This window comes from Lissotriton vulgaris, chromosome 1_1, assembly GCF_964263255.1.
Source record: "Lissotriton vulgaris chromosome 1_1, aLisVul1.2, whole genome shotgun sequence".
Classification (NCBI taxonomy): Eukaryota; Metazoa; Chordata; class Amphibia; order Caudata; family Salamandridae; genus Lissotriton; species Lissotriton vulgaris.
In genome coordinates this window covers 1,811,756,767-1,811,774,659 of record NC_141685.1, presented here as the reverse complement: position 1 = coordinate 1,811,774,659, position 17,893 = coordinate 1,811,756,767, and the positions used below count along the sequence as shown (strand labels likewise).

The 17,893-nt window shown below is 44.2% G+C and overlaps 1 protein-coding gene across 1 annotated transcript in view; it reads left to right on the top strand.

The window, feature by feature from the left end:
* GNPTAB (N-acetylglucosamine-1-phosphate transferase subunits alpha and beta) overlaps positions 1–17,893 on the top strand; it is a 715,805-nt gene that overhangs the window by 571,187 nt on the left and 126,725 nt on the right. Inside the window, exon 17 of the mRNA XM_086919157.1 lies at positions 10,162–10,247. Within this exon, the coding sequence (XP_086775283.1) occupies positions 10,162–10,247 (86 nt within the window). The remainder of the gene's footprint in view (positions 1–10,161; positions 10,248–17,893) is intronic.

The window sequence follows — 17,893 nt, the reverse complement described above, 5'->3', positions numbered from 1 at the left end:
GTTGATATCGCTAAAAAATACCACTCTAATTTGGACAACTTAACCCCCGATTCGTTATACCAAAGAGAGGAGCCTCCGCAATTGAAGCGTACTGATTTCTGGATTGCCCAGCTTATAGCCCCAAAAATGTTTTCCAAAAACAATCCCAATTTTGGACAAGTAAAAAATATATGCCTCCATCCCCCTTCAGTTGGGGTGAGACAACGGAAATACCTATTTTCCACCTCAGGATAAATTCTGTTTAAGGCCTTTGGCGTGTGATAAGCCAACCAACGAGACAGAAACGCCATTCTTTTAAAGTTGGCAGCTCTTAAGGCCCTATTTCCTGTTTAAAGTTTGCCATTCTTGACTAGAAGAAGAACATTGGGTTTCTAAGGCAACTCTCTCCAAAAACTTTTCCACCAATGGAGATTCGTTTTGAGAACGCAGCAGGCGGTACCAGTTGCCCACTCCTCTAACATTAATGGAGAATAAGGCTGTAGCTGTATTAAAAGGGGCACGAATAAGTAGTTAATTATATTTATTTAAAAAATGTACAATTTGTAAGTATTCAAAAAAGAGTGGCTTAATCCGATCGTAACACCTGGTCTGAACTTCTTCCCAAGGAATCACCCTTTCCTGAATAGAAAACGGACTCAGTACCCCCAAACCACAATTCTGCCAGATTCTAAAATGAGTGAAGTGAATATGGAGGCCCAGGACTTTACACTCACTTAGTTTTACAGTGTAAAGCCCAGAGAAACCACATTGTTTAAAAAATAACAGAAGTCTACTTGACAAATCCAGAAGCGTTTTGTACCTGTTTTTGGGGGGGAGTTTTGAACTTTTAAGAAAAGTGGGGATCTGTGTTCTCGTTTCTTGAATCAGCTTATTAATAATAAAATTATCTAATCGTCCTGTACTAGACAATAAGCATGCTACCAAATCAAAAAATGCTGACTCATAAAATGTTCACATATGAGGTAATGCTAACCCACCTGAATTCGTTTCTAATTGTAATACTGCAAGTTTAATTAATTATAAGCCTCCATGTTCCAAATGAAGGATCTTATCATAGAATCGAGACCTTTGAAATAGCTAACATTGATCTTAATAGTTAAGTTGAAAAGAGAAAAATTATAAGGGGTAGTAGGGACATCTTGATGAGCGCAACGCGACCTATCAGAATTAACTGAAGACTTGCCCATTTTCCAATAATTTCTGAGTTTTAATGCTAGTTGCTTCGTAATTCAACTTAAATAGCTGGCCATATTGACCTGTGACAAAAATCTCATGAAAACATATAGGATCAGTTTTAAGAGCCTGCTGTTTCAAATTATCTGGCAAAAACTCAGCTCCAGTATTCAATATTATAATCTCTGCTTTGATTAGATTGATTCTGTATTTGTATTATTTATTTATTTACTTCATTTGTAAAGCGCTCTGTCATCTAACAGGCATCCTGGCACTGGTAAACTCAGAGTACAGTATAGCGTGAGAAGAAAGGCAGAAGGCCACCTAGACTTTGGGGAACAGCCAAGTTTTTAGTCTCCTCCTAAAAAGATGATCACTGACTTGTCTCAGTTCCAGTGGTAGTCCATTCCAAAGTCTAGCAGCTGCTACCCCAAAGGTTCTACCACCCGCTTTAACTTTCCTGAACCTTGAAGTCTTTAACTAGTCTCGCTGAAGAGGAACGAAGGCTTCTAACTGGAACATACCACTCGAACGTCCTCTGCAACCGGCAGTAGAGCACCTCAGTCTTGCCTGCATTAAACTGCAGTGAATTTCACTTCAGCCACAGAGTCGTATCACGCAAGCAGCAATGGAACTCTTCCAATGAGGTTGACTGCTCTCCCTCCAAGGAGAGAATAAGTTGCGTGTCATCAGCATAATTTACGATGTTAATATTATGCTCTTTGATGACCGCAATCAGGGGTTTCATGTAGATGTTAAATAATCCCCCAATTAGTTCAAATTGTCTAAATTCGGCCAAGGTCCGGTCTATGTTTTGCTTTTCGGTGCTCAGATCTAAAATGGTGTCGTCAGCAAACAGCTTTAGTTTTACCATGCCATGCCTAGAATAAGGGCTTGAATGTTCGTATTTTAATCGCTAGGGGTTCTATAAAAAAGGTAAATAATAAAGGTGATGAGGGACAACCTTGCCTGGTCCTACTTGATTACCATTGATCACTATCTCAGCCTGAGCCCCCAATAGATATTTTGCAGCATGGACATGACTTGAACCGGAACACCAAACCTTTCAAGCTCATAAAATAAAGCGTCCCAGTTAACTAAATCGAAGGCTTTTTCCGCATCAAGCATCATGATGAGGCTGGTGTCTTATTAATATTAAAATAATCTAATACTTGAATCGGATACCCTGTATTAGAGAACATAGTCCTTCCAGCAACAAAACCCGTTTGATCGACATGAATTACTTCCTGGGCCAAAGGGGTAAATCGTTGTGCCCATATCTTCATTAAGATCTTGTAGTCCGCGTTTAAGAGACTGATCGGTCTCTATGAGTTAATATTGTTGGGTTCCGTACCGTTTTTCGTAAAGCTGACCACGATCGCCGCCTTAAACTCCGAAGGAACAACGCCTCCAGTTTTTATATGGTTGAATAATTTCTTCAGAAAAGCTGTCAGTTCTTTAACAAAAACTATTATCAAATTCGATAGGTAATCAGTCTTCCCCACAGGCTTTTGCCCCAGCCATGGACTTTATAACTGTCAAAATCTCTGATGATATCATTTCGTTTTGCAGCTGATCAGCTGAATTGATGGATAGCCTAGGAAGTTCTACCTCTGCAAAATATTCATGAATCGCTTCCTGACTGACCATATATTTAGTTGTGTATAGTTGTTGATAATGTTCGACAAAGACCCGAGCAATGTCTGATCTATCAGTTACTGCTTTGCTAGTCTTAGGGTCTATTACCTCCAAGATGCAGGCTAATTCCTGTTGTGCTTTAGTAAACCAAGCTAGCATTTTCCCCACCATTTGGCTTTCTTCATAGACTCGTCGTAAATAGGTCTGAGAGCTATTAATTTCCTTAACAATGAAATAATCGCGCAACTTCTTCTTTGCTGCTTCATACTGACCCCGTAATGGGGATTTTCGTAGTCTAGAGGTGCTTTCAAAGGATAACTGTAGTTCTGCAATTTTTTCTCTTCTTTTTCTTGCCTTCCCTACTGTCACTGTAATAATTTGTCCACGAGCCGCCGCTTTAAATCCACCCCAAACTGAGAAAATTTCTTCCTACATTTCTAGTATCCATTCCTTAAATCTCTCAACCCACAAAAATCTGCCACCTGGGCCACCTCCTCGTCACATCCCCAATTTCTAGTTCTACTTGAACATAAGGGTGGTCCGAAAAAGCATTCACCCCAATTTCTGCCGCAGTAAGAATCAAAGAACGCCACGTTAACAAGAGATCAAAGCGCAAGGCGGTGTGAAATTGGTGAGAATATCAAGTATATTCCCGAACACCCTGATTAACCCTGCGCCAGGCATCAATTAATTGCAGATCCTGGGTCAAAGCTTAAAAAAAAATGTTGTCTGGGGCTTCAAGGGTTTCTTATTCTTGTTTGAGGTATCAGTTCTCAAATCTGTATATAATTGAAGTCGCCACCTAAAACAATCTGACCGGAGATCCCAATAAGAAGCCTATGTATTGTTGATAATGTGGATGTATCATCTGTAATAGGCCCATAATTATTAATAAAATTCACAATATTCCCATTAATTTTCACCATGACCCAGATCCACCTACCCTGAGTATCTCGCTTTTCGTGAAGAAATTCCCAATCCCTATCTCTAGAAAAATAAATTGCCACCCCGGCCGAGGCAAAAAAGGCTCTAGAAAAAATTCCAGGGATAAAAAGCTTTGGTGAGTTAGGTTTCAAATGAGTTTCTTTTTTTTTTTGAAAACCTTTATTGATGCATTTCAGTATAACAAGCGCCGGCCTACAACCACAGCAAAGAGATTACAGCGTATGATTGAATGCGCCGCCAGTACAAAAGGTATATCAAAGGTTTAGTTTTTTGTCTTTTTGAAGAAGCAGTAGTGGCATCTCTGTAGGAGGCGTCCCACCAATTTATAAGAAGCAATAAGAGATGAGGGGATGTACCACGCACTGCAATCAAGAACAGGTAACGAACAATACAACCTTTAGTCAAACAGACAAGGAGCAAAGTTGATCTATTAGCAAGCGATCAAGTGCGAGCCCCCTCAAGAAAAACCCACCCGTAGGAGACAATAAAGTAGAAGCTGGTATAGACGCCCAATAAAGCAAGAAGTGACAAAAGGAGAGACAGCATGCCCTACTGAAAAGAGGAAAGGAAAGGAAAGGGACCATAGAACAAAACAAACTAAAATAACAAACCCCCCCCCCCCCAACACCCGCCACCCTGCACCCCTGTAATGGCTACGGCCTACCCCACTAACAGCGTGCCTGTCGCCCCGGAACTGCCCTAAAGAACGGAAAAGAGAGCGGAGGATGAGAACAACATACACACTCCCGATCTCCCTTACCTCCCACCATTAGCGACCTCCCCAAGACCTCGTAGCCACTATTTGAAGCAAGTATTGAACCCCGACCTGGGGAGGGTAGCAGCAAAACCAACCGACCCCCGTTACATTATAAGGTACAATCCCGGCATAGAGCACCGAACGGAGCAAACCTCAGAGGCCAAAGTCAACCCTGACCAGGAAGGGTCTTTACAATAGCCCTCGCCACCCAAGCCACAGTCATCTTAAGGAAATCGAAGCTTTCAACACAGTGCAAGTCAATGGTATCGGATCGAAGACAGGATACAAGATGGCGACGTCCACCATTCCGGCAAGGAGAAATGAAGAAGAAAGGCAAACCTCTCCAATAGTCACTGAAGAGCTGTTCATGGTGATCAAAACCTTTAGTAACGATATTCCGCCGAGCAAGGATCGAGTAGGGAAAGCCAACGATGATCGCGGGTGTGCCATCTATGGGGCCAGATGCATCAGAAAGAGCCAAATCAGGCTTTCTCCCAGGGACCTCGAAGTAGCGAGCAGAGTACTCCACAGGAACCACAGCTTGCTGGTAACACTTCGGAGCACCGTCTGCCGGTCTCAAACAAACGTTGTCCTCGGTACAGACATCCGAGTGTACATGCCGGTGATGTGAGAGTGGAGCGCCCCAATGGCGGCCATCACGGACCTCAACGATATTGTGCCGTCCGTCTCCTCCATCCCCTCTCGCGAAGAGACGAAGCAGGATTCGAACCCCGGACACAACTCCGAGGCACCAGGCACACACAAAGCCGATGACAACAGCGGACGCTCACTAAACTGGCAAAATCGACACCTTCGCCACTCGCGGGGGCCTAGCCCGTCGACCCCGGCCCCCCAGGAGGGTCTCCGGGCGCCGGACCCCCGACCGCGGTTGGCGATCTTCACTTGCGTCACCGTACCGTGTCCATTGCGTAAGCCGGTAACTGAGTTGCCAATCGAAAAAGCAAGGAATGACCCAAGTTCGGGAGACCGGGTGCGACCCTGGTCCCACAGCCGATGTTGTGCAACTCCAACCCGGATGGGCCAGCAATCGAGGTCCCGGCTGCAGCCCTGGAGCAGGCCAAGAATAGTACTCGATATAACTTCGTCACCCGGTAAGTCGGGAAGTCCGGGATTGTACCGCAGGAGTCAGGAGCACTTCATGTGTACGGGAGTCCGGTGAAAAGAAAGGATAATCAACAGGATATACGAGCCGCCGGCGGAGGTTGGCGGAGCCGGGAGCTTATGCAGCCATCTTCGTTCGTAGTGTAGCTCCTCCTCTGTAAACTCTCAAATGAGTTTCTTGAATAAACAGAACTTGAGGTTTTAGTGTAACAAGCCATATTATTAACCCCCCCATATTTTTGTCTATTCAGTATGCCATTAACATTCAACGATATAATACGACATCTTCTAGTTGTATTCATATTTCCAGCATTGAAAGAAGTTCTTGAATTCCATTTTGTATTCTGCATTTCCCTTCCCTGTTTGCAACTGCTCTTTTTTCTGACAAATTCACCCATCCTCCTACCTGAGCCCCAGGGCCATTTCCCCCCCCCCCCCCCCCCCCCCCCCGAAATGTGGTCTTCCCCGCTATCCTCATTTCACCCCCCCCCCCCCCCCCCCCCCACTTCACTATGTGGTGCCCTGGTCTTGCACCGTGGATGACCTATCCCCCCTCAGATAATGCTAGACCCTGAACATAAACAAAACAGTAGAGGGAAAAAAATAAAAATTAAAAATTAACGACAACTGTTTCACTTCACAATAGAAATCACTTTCAGTAGTTCCTGCACCTCCTCAACTCGTGAAAACATATGAAATTTCCCCTGCACTAGGACTTTAAGTTTGGATTGCTGTGCAATAGAGGCTTGCGCTCCTTAAGCTTTAAAAAGATACAAAAGTTTTACAAATTCCTTACGCCTTCGCGCAGCTGCAACAGACATATCTGCAAAAACCCGACATTTAGTCCCCTCATTAATATCGAATTGTCTCTGCTGAATTGCCTTGGTCAAAATATTCTCCTTCACATGATAATCAGCAAAGTTAATTAATATTGTGCGGGGGAAGTTAGGCGGAAGATGAACTGAAACATGATGTGCCCTAGTCAATGTCAAGTCTCCGGAGAATTCTGGGAGCACCTTTTTCTTGAAAAATGACTCCACCCATTGCAACGTGTTGGCCCCCTGGCTCTCCTCCGGGACCCCCACAATCTGCAGATTTGAGCGATGAGAATGCTTTTCTTGTTCATCAATTTTGTTCTCCAGGGTTATTTTATCTTGCGCAGCCGAGTGGACTTGCTGGAGCCTGGCATTCATTTGGTCCTCTAATTGGGAAATCCTCTATTCAGCTTCTTGGATTCTGATAGGAAAGCTAGCGCCTGCCTCTTCAATTTTTCCCAATCTGAGGTGTAGTGCCGCTATCTGGATCTCTTGAGATTGCTTCATGTCTCGAATCACCTCTAATATTAAGTTCAGCATGGTCTTGATGTCTATCTGGTGCATATTGGCCCTGCTGATTTGAGCTTTAGATTCAGATTCTTCATGTCTTGATTGGCTCACACGTTTATCCTTTTGCACAAGTGGCTCTAAGGCCGCCCTTGTCTTTCATTGAAATCAGTGAAGTTTTCTGGACCTGTGGGCCTCCCTCAGTATGTTGTTTTCAAAATGGTTTCACTGGTGGACGTGTGCGGGCCGGGCTGCTAAGATGAATGGACTTGTTTGGCAGCGGGCAGGACAAACTTCTTCTGTCAATATCTCTCCTGCTCCTGAAGCCTGATCTAAGATACCTGAAGGCGGCTGCTGTGATGGAGACATTAGTGGTGATGATAGTTTATTGGAGGACAGCGTTAAATCTTCTGATGGCTCAAGTGTTGCCTTCCCTGCCGAGCCTTGACTTGGTTGCAGAAGGACTTAGGCGGTGATAGGTAGGAGATTCTTTTTTACGAAGAGTGTAAAGACCCTGGGGTTTTTTACTCTTGTTTTTTCATCCCCAGGAGAATCACCAGCGTTATTTACTGGTCCTTTTCCTTCTCCTTCATTACTGAGCCCTCGATTGGAATTGACACATTGGGGTCCGACCCCTTGCTGTAGTTCAGACAAATCTGCCTCCGAGCTGTCGGGACTAGAGCTTATCTCCACCTGGAGAGTTTTATTTCCCGCTTTGGTCGATGCTTGATTCAGTCTGGCTTGGACCAGGCGATTTTAGCATTCGCCGCAACTGCGGCGTCCGTTTTGGCAGCAGCTGATGTGAATTTTAAATGTTTCCCCATCTCCGCCAGCAGCCAACAGGACTTAGTCACACCAGTCACTTTACCTCCTCTCTCCTCTTCTCCCTGTCTCACTGTTTTCGCCCTCCCAGTCACCGCTCACCAAGTTCACCCCTCTAGCTTCTGTCGCTCTGCCTCCTCACAATAGCGGTAGCTTCCTTGGATTGCTCCATGCAAACCTAGAAGTCAGCGTCCAGCTTCCGTGATCCTGCCTTTCGCTTCTCCGCCCTTAGCCTTTGCTTTTAACAGCGCGAGGTGAGCCTGGCTACACCGCACATCCTCGCTCTTCTGAAACTCGCTGGAATTCCTCCAAAACTCGCCGAGTGCACCACCACATTGCCCCTTAGTTTTAGCTCACTTGCACACAAGCTAACTTCTCAGCGTGCAGAATCACGACATTGGTGCCCAGCATGTCCGGCGTGCTCCATTACGGAGGGGAGGAGCAACAGTCACATGAGGCTATGTGGAGGAGGGGATCTCCACTGACATCCTCCTCCCAGCCCTCCACTTTCCTTCTTACAAGTTAATCCGGTATATGGATACATTGTGCAAGAAGGATTTATTATTCATGCCTTTTCATTGAGAGCAGTTAGTGCAACAACCTTGCTGGAATGGTACAACAAATAACCTCAGAATTGTACAAACATTCTCGGAACACCCGCTCGAGATGAATGGGAGGATGTTATGGAAGTAGTCACAAAGGACTAGTAGCTTCCAACCAGCGGATTAGCTTGGCATATTTTTCAAAAAACAGATGTTGCTTTTCCTATTTGTGTTCATAGGCTTGAAAGTTAATGCCCAATCAGAAATGTCATTGCATCTTTCCTTTAAAACCTCTAGCCTGTTTGTACACCAACAGAAAGAAAACCAGGTTGGACATGCTGAAGACAGTGAGCTTTAAGAAAAAAACAGGTGGCTCATGTACACAGTACAAAGGCTTGCAAAGAGGGGAACACTTAGCTATGGCTTAAAACATCCTACTTCTAATCCTGATTGGGGAAAATGATTGGTGTTCTTTGCTAGATGAACTTAATAAATCAAATAAGATCCATGGCAAAGAACAGACTTTTGATGATGTGAAATCTGAATTTCGCATTTATGTATGGGCATTGAAACAAATAGTTAACTTCGGATTTTCTGCTAAACTGTCTTAGATGCAAAGCCCAATGATGTACCTGTGCAGTTAATTAAGACAACTGACAATTAGTGTCAACTGCCATGGAGCGTATCGGCTGGATAATGTGGGAAAAGATTTTCTGCGATGGCGCCACCACCTTTAGAGAAACTAATTCTCTTACCATATTAGGGCGATACAACAGGCAAATGTGGCTAGAGTTTCTACTAGAGGACAAGAAGAATGAAGCAAAGGCGATTGTATAAGGGGGTGGGAGAACATTGTCTGAAATCATTGACACGGCCATGGATTTTACCTACATCGGCTTTCGCCAGCTTGCTGGAAAGTCCAAGGATGTCTCAAGCAACATCCTTTTAACCCAGAGTTCTCTGGGAGTTTTACATCAACTCATCTTTCACCTCCTTTGTGGTGCAGAATGAGTGGCCAGTTCTCTTACAGAAGGAACTTCCAGTCCTACCAATACCAGCCCTCAACCCCAACGTAGTTACCGCCAGCACATCCTGCTGCAGACTGGCAAAGTAGACCACCACCACTGGCTGGCAAGGCAGTTTCCACGTAAGAGATCATCGGCATCGAACAGAAGACAAAACTCGTCCAGGCATGTATAATAGCATCCTCATTGATGCATGAACTCCTCTTAAAATATGTGCTGTTAAAAATTGTTACAATGGTTAAACAATAAGAAATAACGGCAAGATACACATTTTCCTAATGTACCTTTATGAGTGTTAATGTAGTATATCATCGAGTTGTTAATTTGGTATTTTGCTGGTATGTTTGTTATATTTTGGTTGCACATTTTTTGGGAGATGACATTTACAGTATTATTGAAATGGTGATGCATACTTCGTTGCTGGGTGTTCAAAAAAATTGGCTTTTAAACACTATTTTGCACCTTCTTGTGTAGATGCATCATTTACAGTAGCAATTAAGCATTGATACTTGTAGCATGTATTACGAAGCTTCTCATTATAGATCTGTAGAATTGACGTTATCTAAATACCTAACCCACCCTATATGCCCATTTTGCCTTTCTGTTCGAATTTTTAATTTCTAGCCTTTGTCAGACTTTGGTTTTATAGATATTTTGGGGGAATCTGTACTAAACATTTTGAATCTATTTATTTCTTATAATTCATGAATAGATGTGACCAAAATTGTTCTTTGCAAATGTGTTTATTGTTGTAATATTTATATTTACATGAAATAAAAAGTAAATATATTTCCAATACTGTCATTGTGTTTCAGCCTCCAGTAAGTAAGCAGCTAGTAATCAATTGTAAACCTGTAACTGATCGTATCCGGAAAGCTTACAAAGATAAACACAAATACAGGTATGCTCCATTTTTTCTCTAATAACTTTGATGTTTCTACGTAAATATGAACTACTTGTTACCTTTATAATATGTTTTATATAAAAATGATTTTCAAAAACTTTTTAATCTGTTTTCAAAGATACTTTTCGAAGGGTGATCTTTAGATTTTGGAACAATTGCACCCAGTCAAGGGATGCAATGCTGCTTAACCAATTCTAATTGTTGTTTTAACACCACCCGTGCGTACCAAGTCCATTAGAGTTTAGACAGAGACTGTGGTTAAAAAGGATTTGGTGTTCTGTGACGCGGTTTATCATTTTAATCACTACAACTACTTAAAAAAAAATCTTAACTACATATTTAAATTTACAACAAACAGAGTTGACGAACAAAAAATGGCTTTTCATCGAAATTGTTCCAAGAAGTTAAATCTCTTTATCTTTTTTAGAAAGAACCAAATTTCCCAATGAAAATGCGTATTGCTTGATGGATAAACTCACCCCTTGCAATTGGATAGCTCTGTATGAAAAATTAAGAATAAATATATACATTTTAAAATAATTGGCAAACATTTTAATGTTGACGTACACATCAAATGTATTTTTATTCTTGTGCTACACAGTGTTAATCTTTCACATAGCTATGATTGTTTCTTGCTGGCTCTAAATAACCATGTCTGTGTTTATATAATAAACATAAACTTAGAAACTGCTGAAGATTAATATTTGCTCTCTCCTCTGGTATCTATTTCTTGTGCATTATATTATACAGACTAGCCCCTTAATATTTTGTTACTATTGGATAATTTGAATGAATCTTTTTCTCAAGACCATATTTCTTCTTTAGTCATAACAAGCAGCCCGTCCCGACCTTGTCCGGGAGCAATCAGGCTTCCCCGGCCCGCCCCGACATTGTCCAGAAGCCCGTCCCCTGCCTGCCCCGTCCCCTGCCTGCCCCGACCCCCGCCTGCCCCGACATTGTCCGTGGGTCCCCTTACCTCAGCCGCCGCTCCTCCCCCGCGCTCCTCAGTTTACCGGTCCGCCGCTCCTTGCTCCTCACTGCCGCTGGTCACCGCTCCTCCCGCCTGTCCGCTGCTCGTCACCTCACTGCTCCTCCCACCTGTACGCTGCTTGTCACCTCACCGCCGCTGGTCACCGCTCCTCCGGCCTGTCCGCTGCTCCTCACGTCACCGCTCCTCCCCCGCGCCATGTCCGCGCTCCTCGGCGCGCTCCTGGACGCCGCTCCTCCCCGCGCTCCTGACGTGAGCACGCACGTCGCGGCCGGCGCTACTTCGGAGGGACTATTTATTTTTAATGTACATTTTTTAAATAAAGTTTTTTTTTAAATTTATATAGCCTGTAACCATCGGCACACCCTGACGATTACAACGGTGTATCGGGTGTGTGGATTGGCGCTGTGGTTCCCAAGTTTACCCGCCTCAAAGCCTCAAAGTTCTTCCTTTATTATAGTAGTATAGATAAATCTGCATTAAAGGAAGGGCATTTCACTAAAGTTTATTTTCAGGACCAGTACAACTTTGGTATTAAGGCCTGGCTGTCTTGTTGACATTAATATACTTATATAACAAGTTGCTCCTAGCTCATAAAACCCTCATCGCTATTGATCTACAATATCTTGTAGCTTTATTGGCGGAGTCGGAAGCTTCATCACAAAACAAACAAGCATTAGCATAGCCAATAGGTCTTGCCTCTGTGATCTTATAAGTGTTTAGCCAGAGCAATTGGTTTTGCCAATGTCTTTAAGCTATATTGTAAAGCAGTATGGTTGCTGTACAGCATGTTGAAAAGTTATAATAAAGTGTTATAAGCATTTTTGTTACCTTATATATAATCAATAAGACATTATGTACAATTGAGCAACCCGATTTAAAAAAAGTGAAACAGAAAGTAAACAGTGCTGTGACGCAGTCAGAGCCGGCCATGTTATAGCTTTTTTCATAGGGGGTGCATAAACAGCAGGAGGGTGGCATAGAGTGGACTGGATTCGCGTGGAGTGGTGTAGAGTGCAGTGGCGAAGTGTGCAGTGGTGCATAGTAGTGTGGGGTAGAGTGCATTGGCATAGATTAGAGTGGAGTGGTGTAAAGTCGAAGGGCGTAGAGTGAGTTTTGCAAATAAGAGTGCAGTGATGCAGTATTAAGTAGATTGGCTTAGTGTGGAGCAGTGCAGAGTAGAGTGGATTGGGGTAATGTGGAGTATGCAGTGTACTGGCATTTCAGAAAACACATCTTAAATTGAAATGACCATTACATTATTTACCAGTACAGTGGTTTTGAACGATATGCTAATATCTGCCACATATATTTTAACCACCTAGTGTAGATCGAGCTTTCAAAAGCAACTCTAGCCATGTATTCTTTCTCGGCAGCGTTTTCCTAATATAGATATTTTGATTCTTCAATCTAGGCACAGTGTATGGCCTTAATTTGACCATTTAAGAACAGGTAGGATATAACTCGGAGGGATGAGAGATTTCTACAGAGAGCTGTGTGCAGATTGCAGTCCAAAGGTTTGAGCTATGGTAGGGACATTCCACTATTTCATCCTTGTAAAACTGATAATCTGAAGGCTTGTCTTCAAGACCTAATACTAGGTAGCAGCTGTACTCAAAACCCAGTTTGTGGTGTGCACATGTATATAGCTAAAGAAAAAAAATGAACCAAGGATACATTTTTTTCTAGCCATCGGGCAGAAAGGCAGCAATGTATGAAACGCAACGGCAGACAACAAGGTAAGTAAAGCTAATTAATCCACAGAAAAAGGAGAGGCAATTATGGACCGCAATAGATAAAACTTTAAAAAGGGTATAAGAAAAAAAAATTGCAAACGTGTTTTAAGAAGAACAAGGGAAAGAACCTGAAAATAATTTTTTTCAACACAATTGTGAAATTTCAATGAAAAGTCCTTTCAGTTTTGCATTAGAGTCATCCTTTCTGTGTGACTCAGGGTTCAAATGGGCATGTACTACTCTTAAACCCTCAGACACTTGTGTTTTTTTCACAGACAGACCTTTCTCTATGATTTGATAAGGACATAACAAAAGTCCCACAGCAGCACTGTTACATCTTTAATGTGACAGAACATGCACTTTTAAGCACGACTGCTAAACGTTTATAGTAAAGGCCCCTGCACTTTGCAGCATGGCAGGCATTTTTTCTGGGGCTGTTTTTAGGTCTCGCCTGGAATAAGCATCCGAAGGATGCGTCCAGGGCGGAGACTTATAGCTGGCGGTCTCGGGGGAATGAGGGACAAAAGGGTGTTACGAGCTTGAAAGCCGGATTTGGGTGCGCGAACGCGCACGTTCCATCCCGCGCCGTGCACTTCCCTCCCATACATGCGCACACAGACAGACAGACAGACGCTTGCTCACACACACACACACGAGCACCCATACATACAGAGAAGCTACCCCCGCAGTCGCATACACACACTGCATACACACACGCTCCCCCCTTACCTCACCAGAGACACACACACGAGCGCACATACACACACGCATGCATACAGAGACACCCCCGCCGTCGCACACATACATACACACACACACACACGCGCGCCCCCCCCCCATACAGTCCCACTTACCGCCAATCCGGTGTTCTGTAGCCTCCGCGGGGCTCTCCCTCGTGCATGGGAGCCCCGCGTCACCACTGCTACTCGGGCCAGGAACTCCGTGGGCGCTGATTCGCGCACAAGACGGAAGTCCCGCCCCCACGGTAAGTTTCGTTTTCATAAGTGCGTGCGCACATCTTGTTTTATTTACTTTTGCTGTAGGCGTCCACCAACGCTTCTGGTTTGGAAGGCCGCCATATTGGAAGGGGGTCTGCTGTGATCACTTGCCTTAAGTCTACATCAGATACCTAAATGTAGTACTTTTTGTCACTTTGATTGTATTCTGTTTAATTCCACATCCTTACTAAGAAATTGAAAGTAGTCAAACATAATGTTCTTGCTTGCATCACTTAAAAATAGCACGAACGTATATATTTTTAATCCATTTCAGCACGGGACAAAGAGTGAATTGTGATTTCTCGTACGCTTGATATAAACCTGCTGCACTGTAGTGATTGCTTTCTTACTGTGCCAAATGTTTGGTCGCTGTGCCAAATGTTCGGTCGCTGAATATGGGTGATAATCTCAATGGAAGCCGCCTACGCTACCCGGAAGCACAGCTAATTCCAGGTCTGGGAACTGCTTTACTACTCTGGTAATAAACAAAGAGGCCTATCTATTTCCTTGTGCACTGTCAGTCTGGAGCAAAGTGGTTCCTGGAAAGTGTTTTCGCACCTTCTGCCTCGCGCAATGCAGTTGGAAATGGGAACCACCTTAACGAAAGACAGTGCTGGAGCTCTATCCTGACAGGTGCCCTCACCTCTTCATTCTGCTTCGCTCTCCTAGAGCTGCCTTTGTTTTTACATTCCCACATTGAACTGTTTGTTTTCGGAGAGCTAGCAGTCTCTCTGTCCATTGCTTTGAAACCCTGGTAATGCCTTTGCTGTCCAGAAAGGGAGCCAGCCTTTTGTCAAGAATGTCCTGCACCGATTAATACAAAAACGCAATGCGTTTAGAGTTTCTTGTCTTGCTTCCTAGAATACCGAAGCACCACACGGCTAGTGACTGGAGAAACGAAGCACTCTGCATCTAATGTGCCACGAACATAGGAGAGCACTGCACTCAGAAGCACTGGTGCTGTCTATTATTTTAATTTATCCGGTCTTCGGTGATCGGGTTTTTGATCACCGTTTATAGAATATTGATTTGTCGAGCCATTGAAACAATTGCGAGCCCGCTAGCAGATATTCAACAATGGACAAGAAATCATTTGACGTGGTGCTGGATGAAGTGCGAAAGGTAAAATCAAAAAGTTCGTTTTAAAAGGTTGTTTAGTTTCTGAAACCGGAGGTTGCATAGCTGGAAAGTTAACCCGGTCCATGCGTGAATAGCTAGCTGCTCCCGTGCCAGTGTTTTTTCTTAGCATGCTGGGATGTATAGTCCTGATTTTATAGTAGTGGGCTAAACAAGAGACAAGTCCGAGAGTACAAAAAAAACAAAAAACTGCTCCGGAGCAGTTACTCATGGACCTTAGAAACTTGGCTGGGCTAGTGGGGAGTAGATAAGGGCTAAAGAAATATGAAACACTGCATGGGTAGATATTGTAAATCCAACGCAAAAATCTACTCATTAGAAGCATTTCGATGAACCAATTTGATATTCCATTTTTCAAATGCCTTATGGTAACACACCCCATTTCTGCATCTTTCGTACACTCTTGGCTTGTATACTATGAGCACTGTAGGTTGTTATCCATACTGCATCTGTGCATTCTTATTTACCGTCTAAATAATGACACCTCAAAGAAAACTGTGTTAGCTTCTTATTTTCCATGTATTCATTTGTTCCTTCTTTAAATATTTTACCACCTAACATCTGAATAATGTAATTCGGTTCGCAAACGAGCAATATTCATACTCCATTTTCTGCCCCTTTCTAGGACATTCAGCAATAATCTAAAAGCTGAGCTTTCATTGCTAAATTCCCAAAAATTAGTGCTGGTTGGCGTGGGCTCCACCTCCAAACAACGGCTCAGATTAAGCACTGGCAATACAGTCTGTTGCCTTCTGCTAGGGCTCTAATTGAGTTTCGGATTATCACTTTGAGGTAGGTGGTAGTGGGATGAGTTCTGGCCTCAGCATCCCGTCCCTGCCCTGCAATTTATGGAAGGAGAGAGGTTAGAACGTGCCACGATTCAGCCCACTGGCTGTACAGGGTGGAAACAATTTTTTTTGTGCAAAACAGTTCACATCAATACATCCATTTTATGGTTCCCAATCCAAACTACAAGTAATGTTTGTATTTACCCATGTTTTTAATATCGTAGGGCAAATATATGTTAATATTTTCAATGCACATTGTATTTAACACAAATGTCCTGTGTTGCACTCGACCCAGGGGTGTCCAACGCAGCTCCAAGAGGGTGAGAAGCATGGCAGACTTCTACCCAAAGCAGGAGAGGCTCCTACCCTCCGGCACTTCCCTGACCCCCCCCCCTGCTGAGAGCTCCTGTGTTGCACTCGACCCAGGGGTGTCCAACGCAAGAGGGCGAGAAGCATGGCAGACTTCTACCCAAAGCAGGAGATGCTCCTACCCTCCGGCTCTTACCTGCCCCCCTCCTCCCCTGCTGGGAGTTCCTGTGTTGCACTCGACCCAGGGGTGTCCAACGCAGCTCCAAGAGGGCGAGAAGCATGGCAGACTTCTACCCAAAGCAGGAGAGGCTCCTACCCCCCGGAACTTCCCTGCCCCCCCCACCCACCCCTGCTGAGAGCTCCTGTGTTGCACTCGACCCAGGGGTGTCCAACGCAGCTCCAAGAGGCCGAGAAGCATGGCAGACTTCTACCCAAAGCAGAAGAGGCTCCTACCCTCCGACACTTCCCTGCCCCTCCCTGCTGGGAGCTCCTGTGTTGCACTCGACCCAGCGGTGTCCAGCGCAGCTCCAAGAGGGCGAGAAGCATGGCAGACTTCTACCTAAAGCAGGAGAGGCTCCTACCCTCCGTCTCTTCCCTGCAGCGGCGGTTTTACCATTAGGGCGTTTGGGCGTTGCCCCACCTATAATTATCAGGCAATTTATTCGAGCGGCGCGTTAGTAAAAGTTTTATAAATTAACGCGCCGCTCGAATAAATTGCCCGGTAATTATTGCCCTGCGGCCGTGGTGTGTTTCATGGACATGGACAGTATGCACTGTCTGACACTGGGTGGCGCTGGACTGACTCTGTGCCGGCACAGTGCGCACTCACTGCGCATGTGGTGTTTGCCCGGCACGGCTTTTTTAACTAGATAACTATGTGGTTTTAAAAAAAACCACCGATTAGGGGTTTGCCTGCCTAATGCAACGTACCCAATTGCTGAAAAAACGAACGACGTTTTTTCAATGCTCAGCCCAATCCTGATGCTACTCTCTTTAGAGAGCAGCTCTCCTCTAAAGAGAGCAGCATCAGGATTGGCTACTACTGTGTCTCGGCAAGTTTGCAGCCATCAGTCTAGGCGCCAACGGGACCCCAGAGCAGAGATGGTGCGGACCCGGTCAAACGAAGACGAGGTAAGTTTTTTATTTTATTTATCCCCACCCCCTGGCCCCCACTGTGAGCGAGCCGTGACTGCGAGAGAGAGGTTGGTACAGTGACAACTGTGTTTAATTCTGAATGTTAAAGATAACGGGGGAGATGGCGCTCCCTCTGAGCAGGTCGTGCCGGCGCGAGCAGGTCTTTGCTGTCACCTCAGTCCAGGCTGACAAAAAGGCTTTTTCAGCACGTTTTGCAATTCTTGAATACTGAATAGGCTCTTTTATTCTTAAGATATTTGCTTGACGATTCTTTCTGCTCGAGGGTGGAGAAACGCACGCTGCAGTTATCAGTTTCACAAACTAATTTAAATAACACATTGATAATGGCATGCTGCTGTGTAGTAATATAGTATGTAACGATTGCATTGTGTTTTTACCTTGATGACTGTTTTATTCTTTGTATTATTCAAAATAAAGGTTATTTGAACTAGCAGATAGACTTCACCTTTATGTAAATGTTGAGAACGTCATGTCCTATTTGCAGGGTCGATGTCTCAGTGCTGTGTTTTAAGCTGACGTAGCACATGCCTTT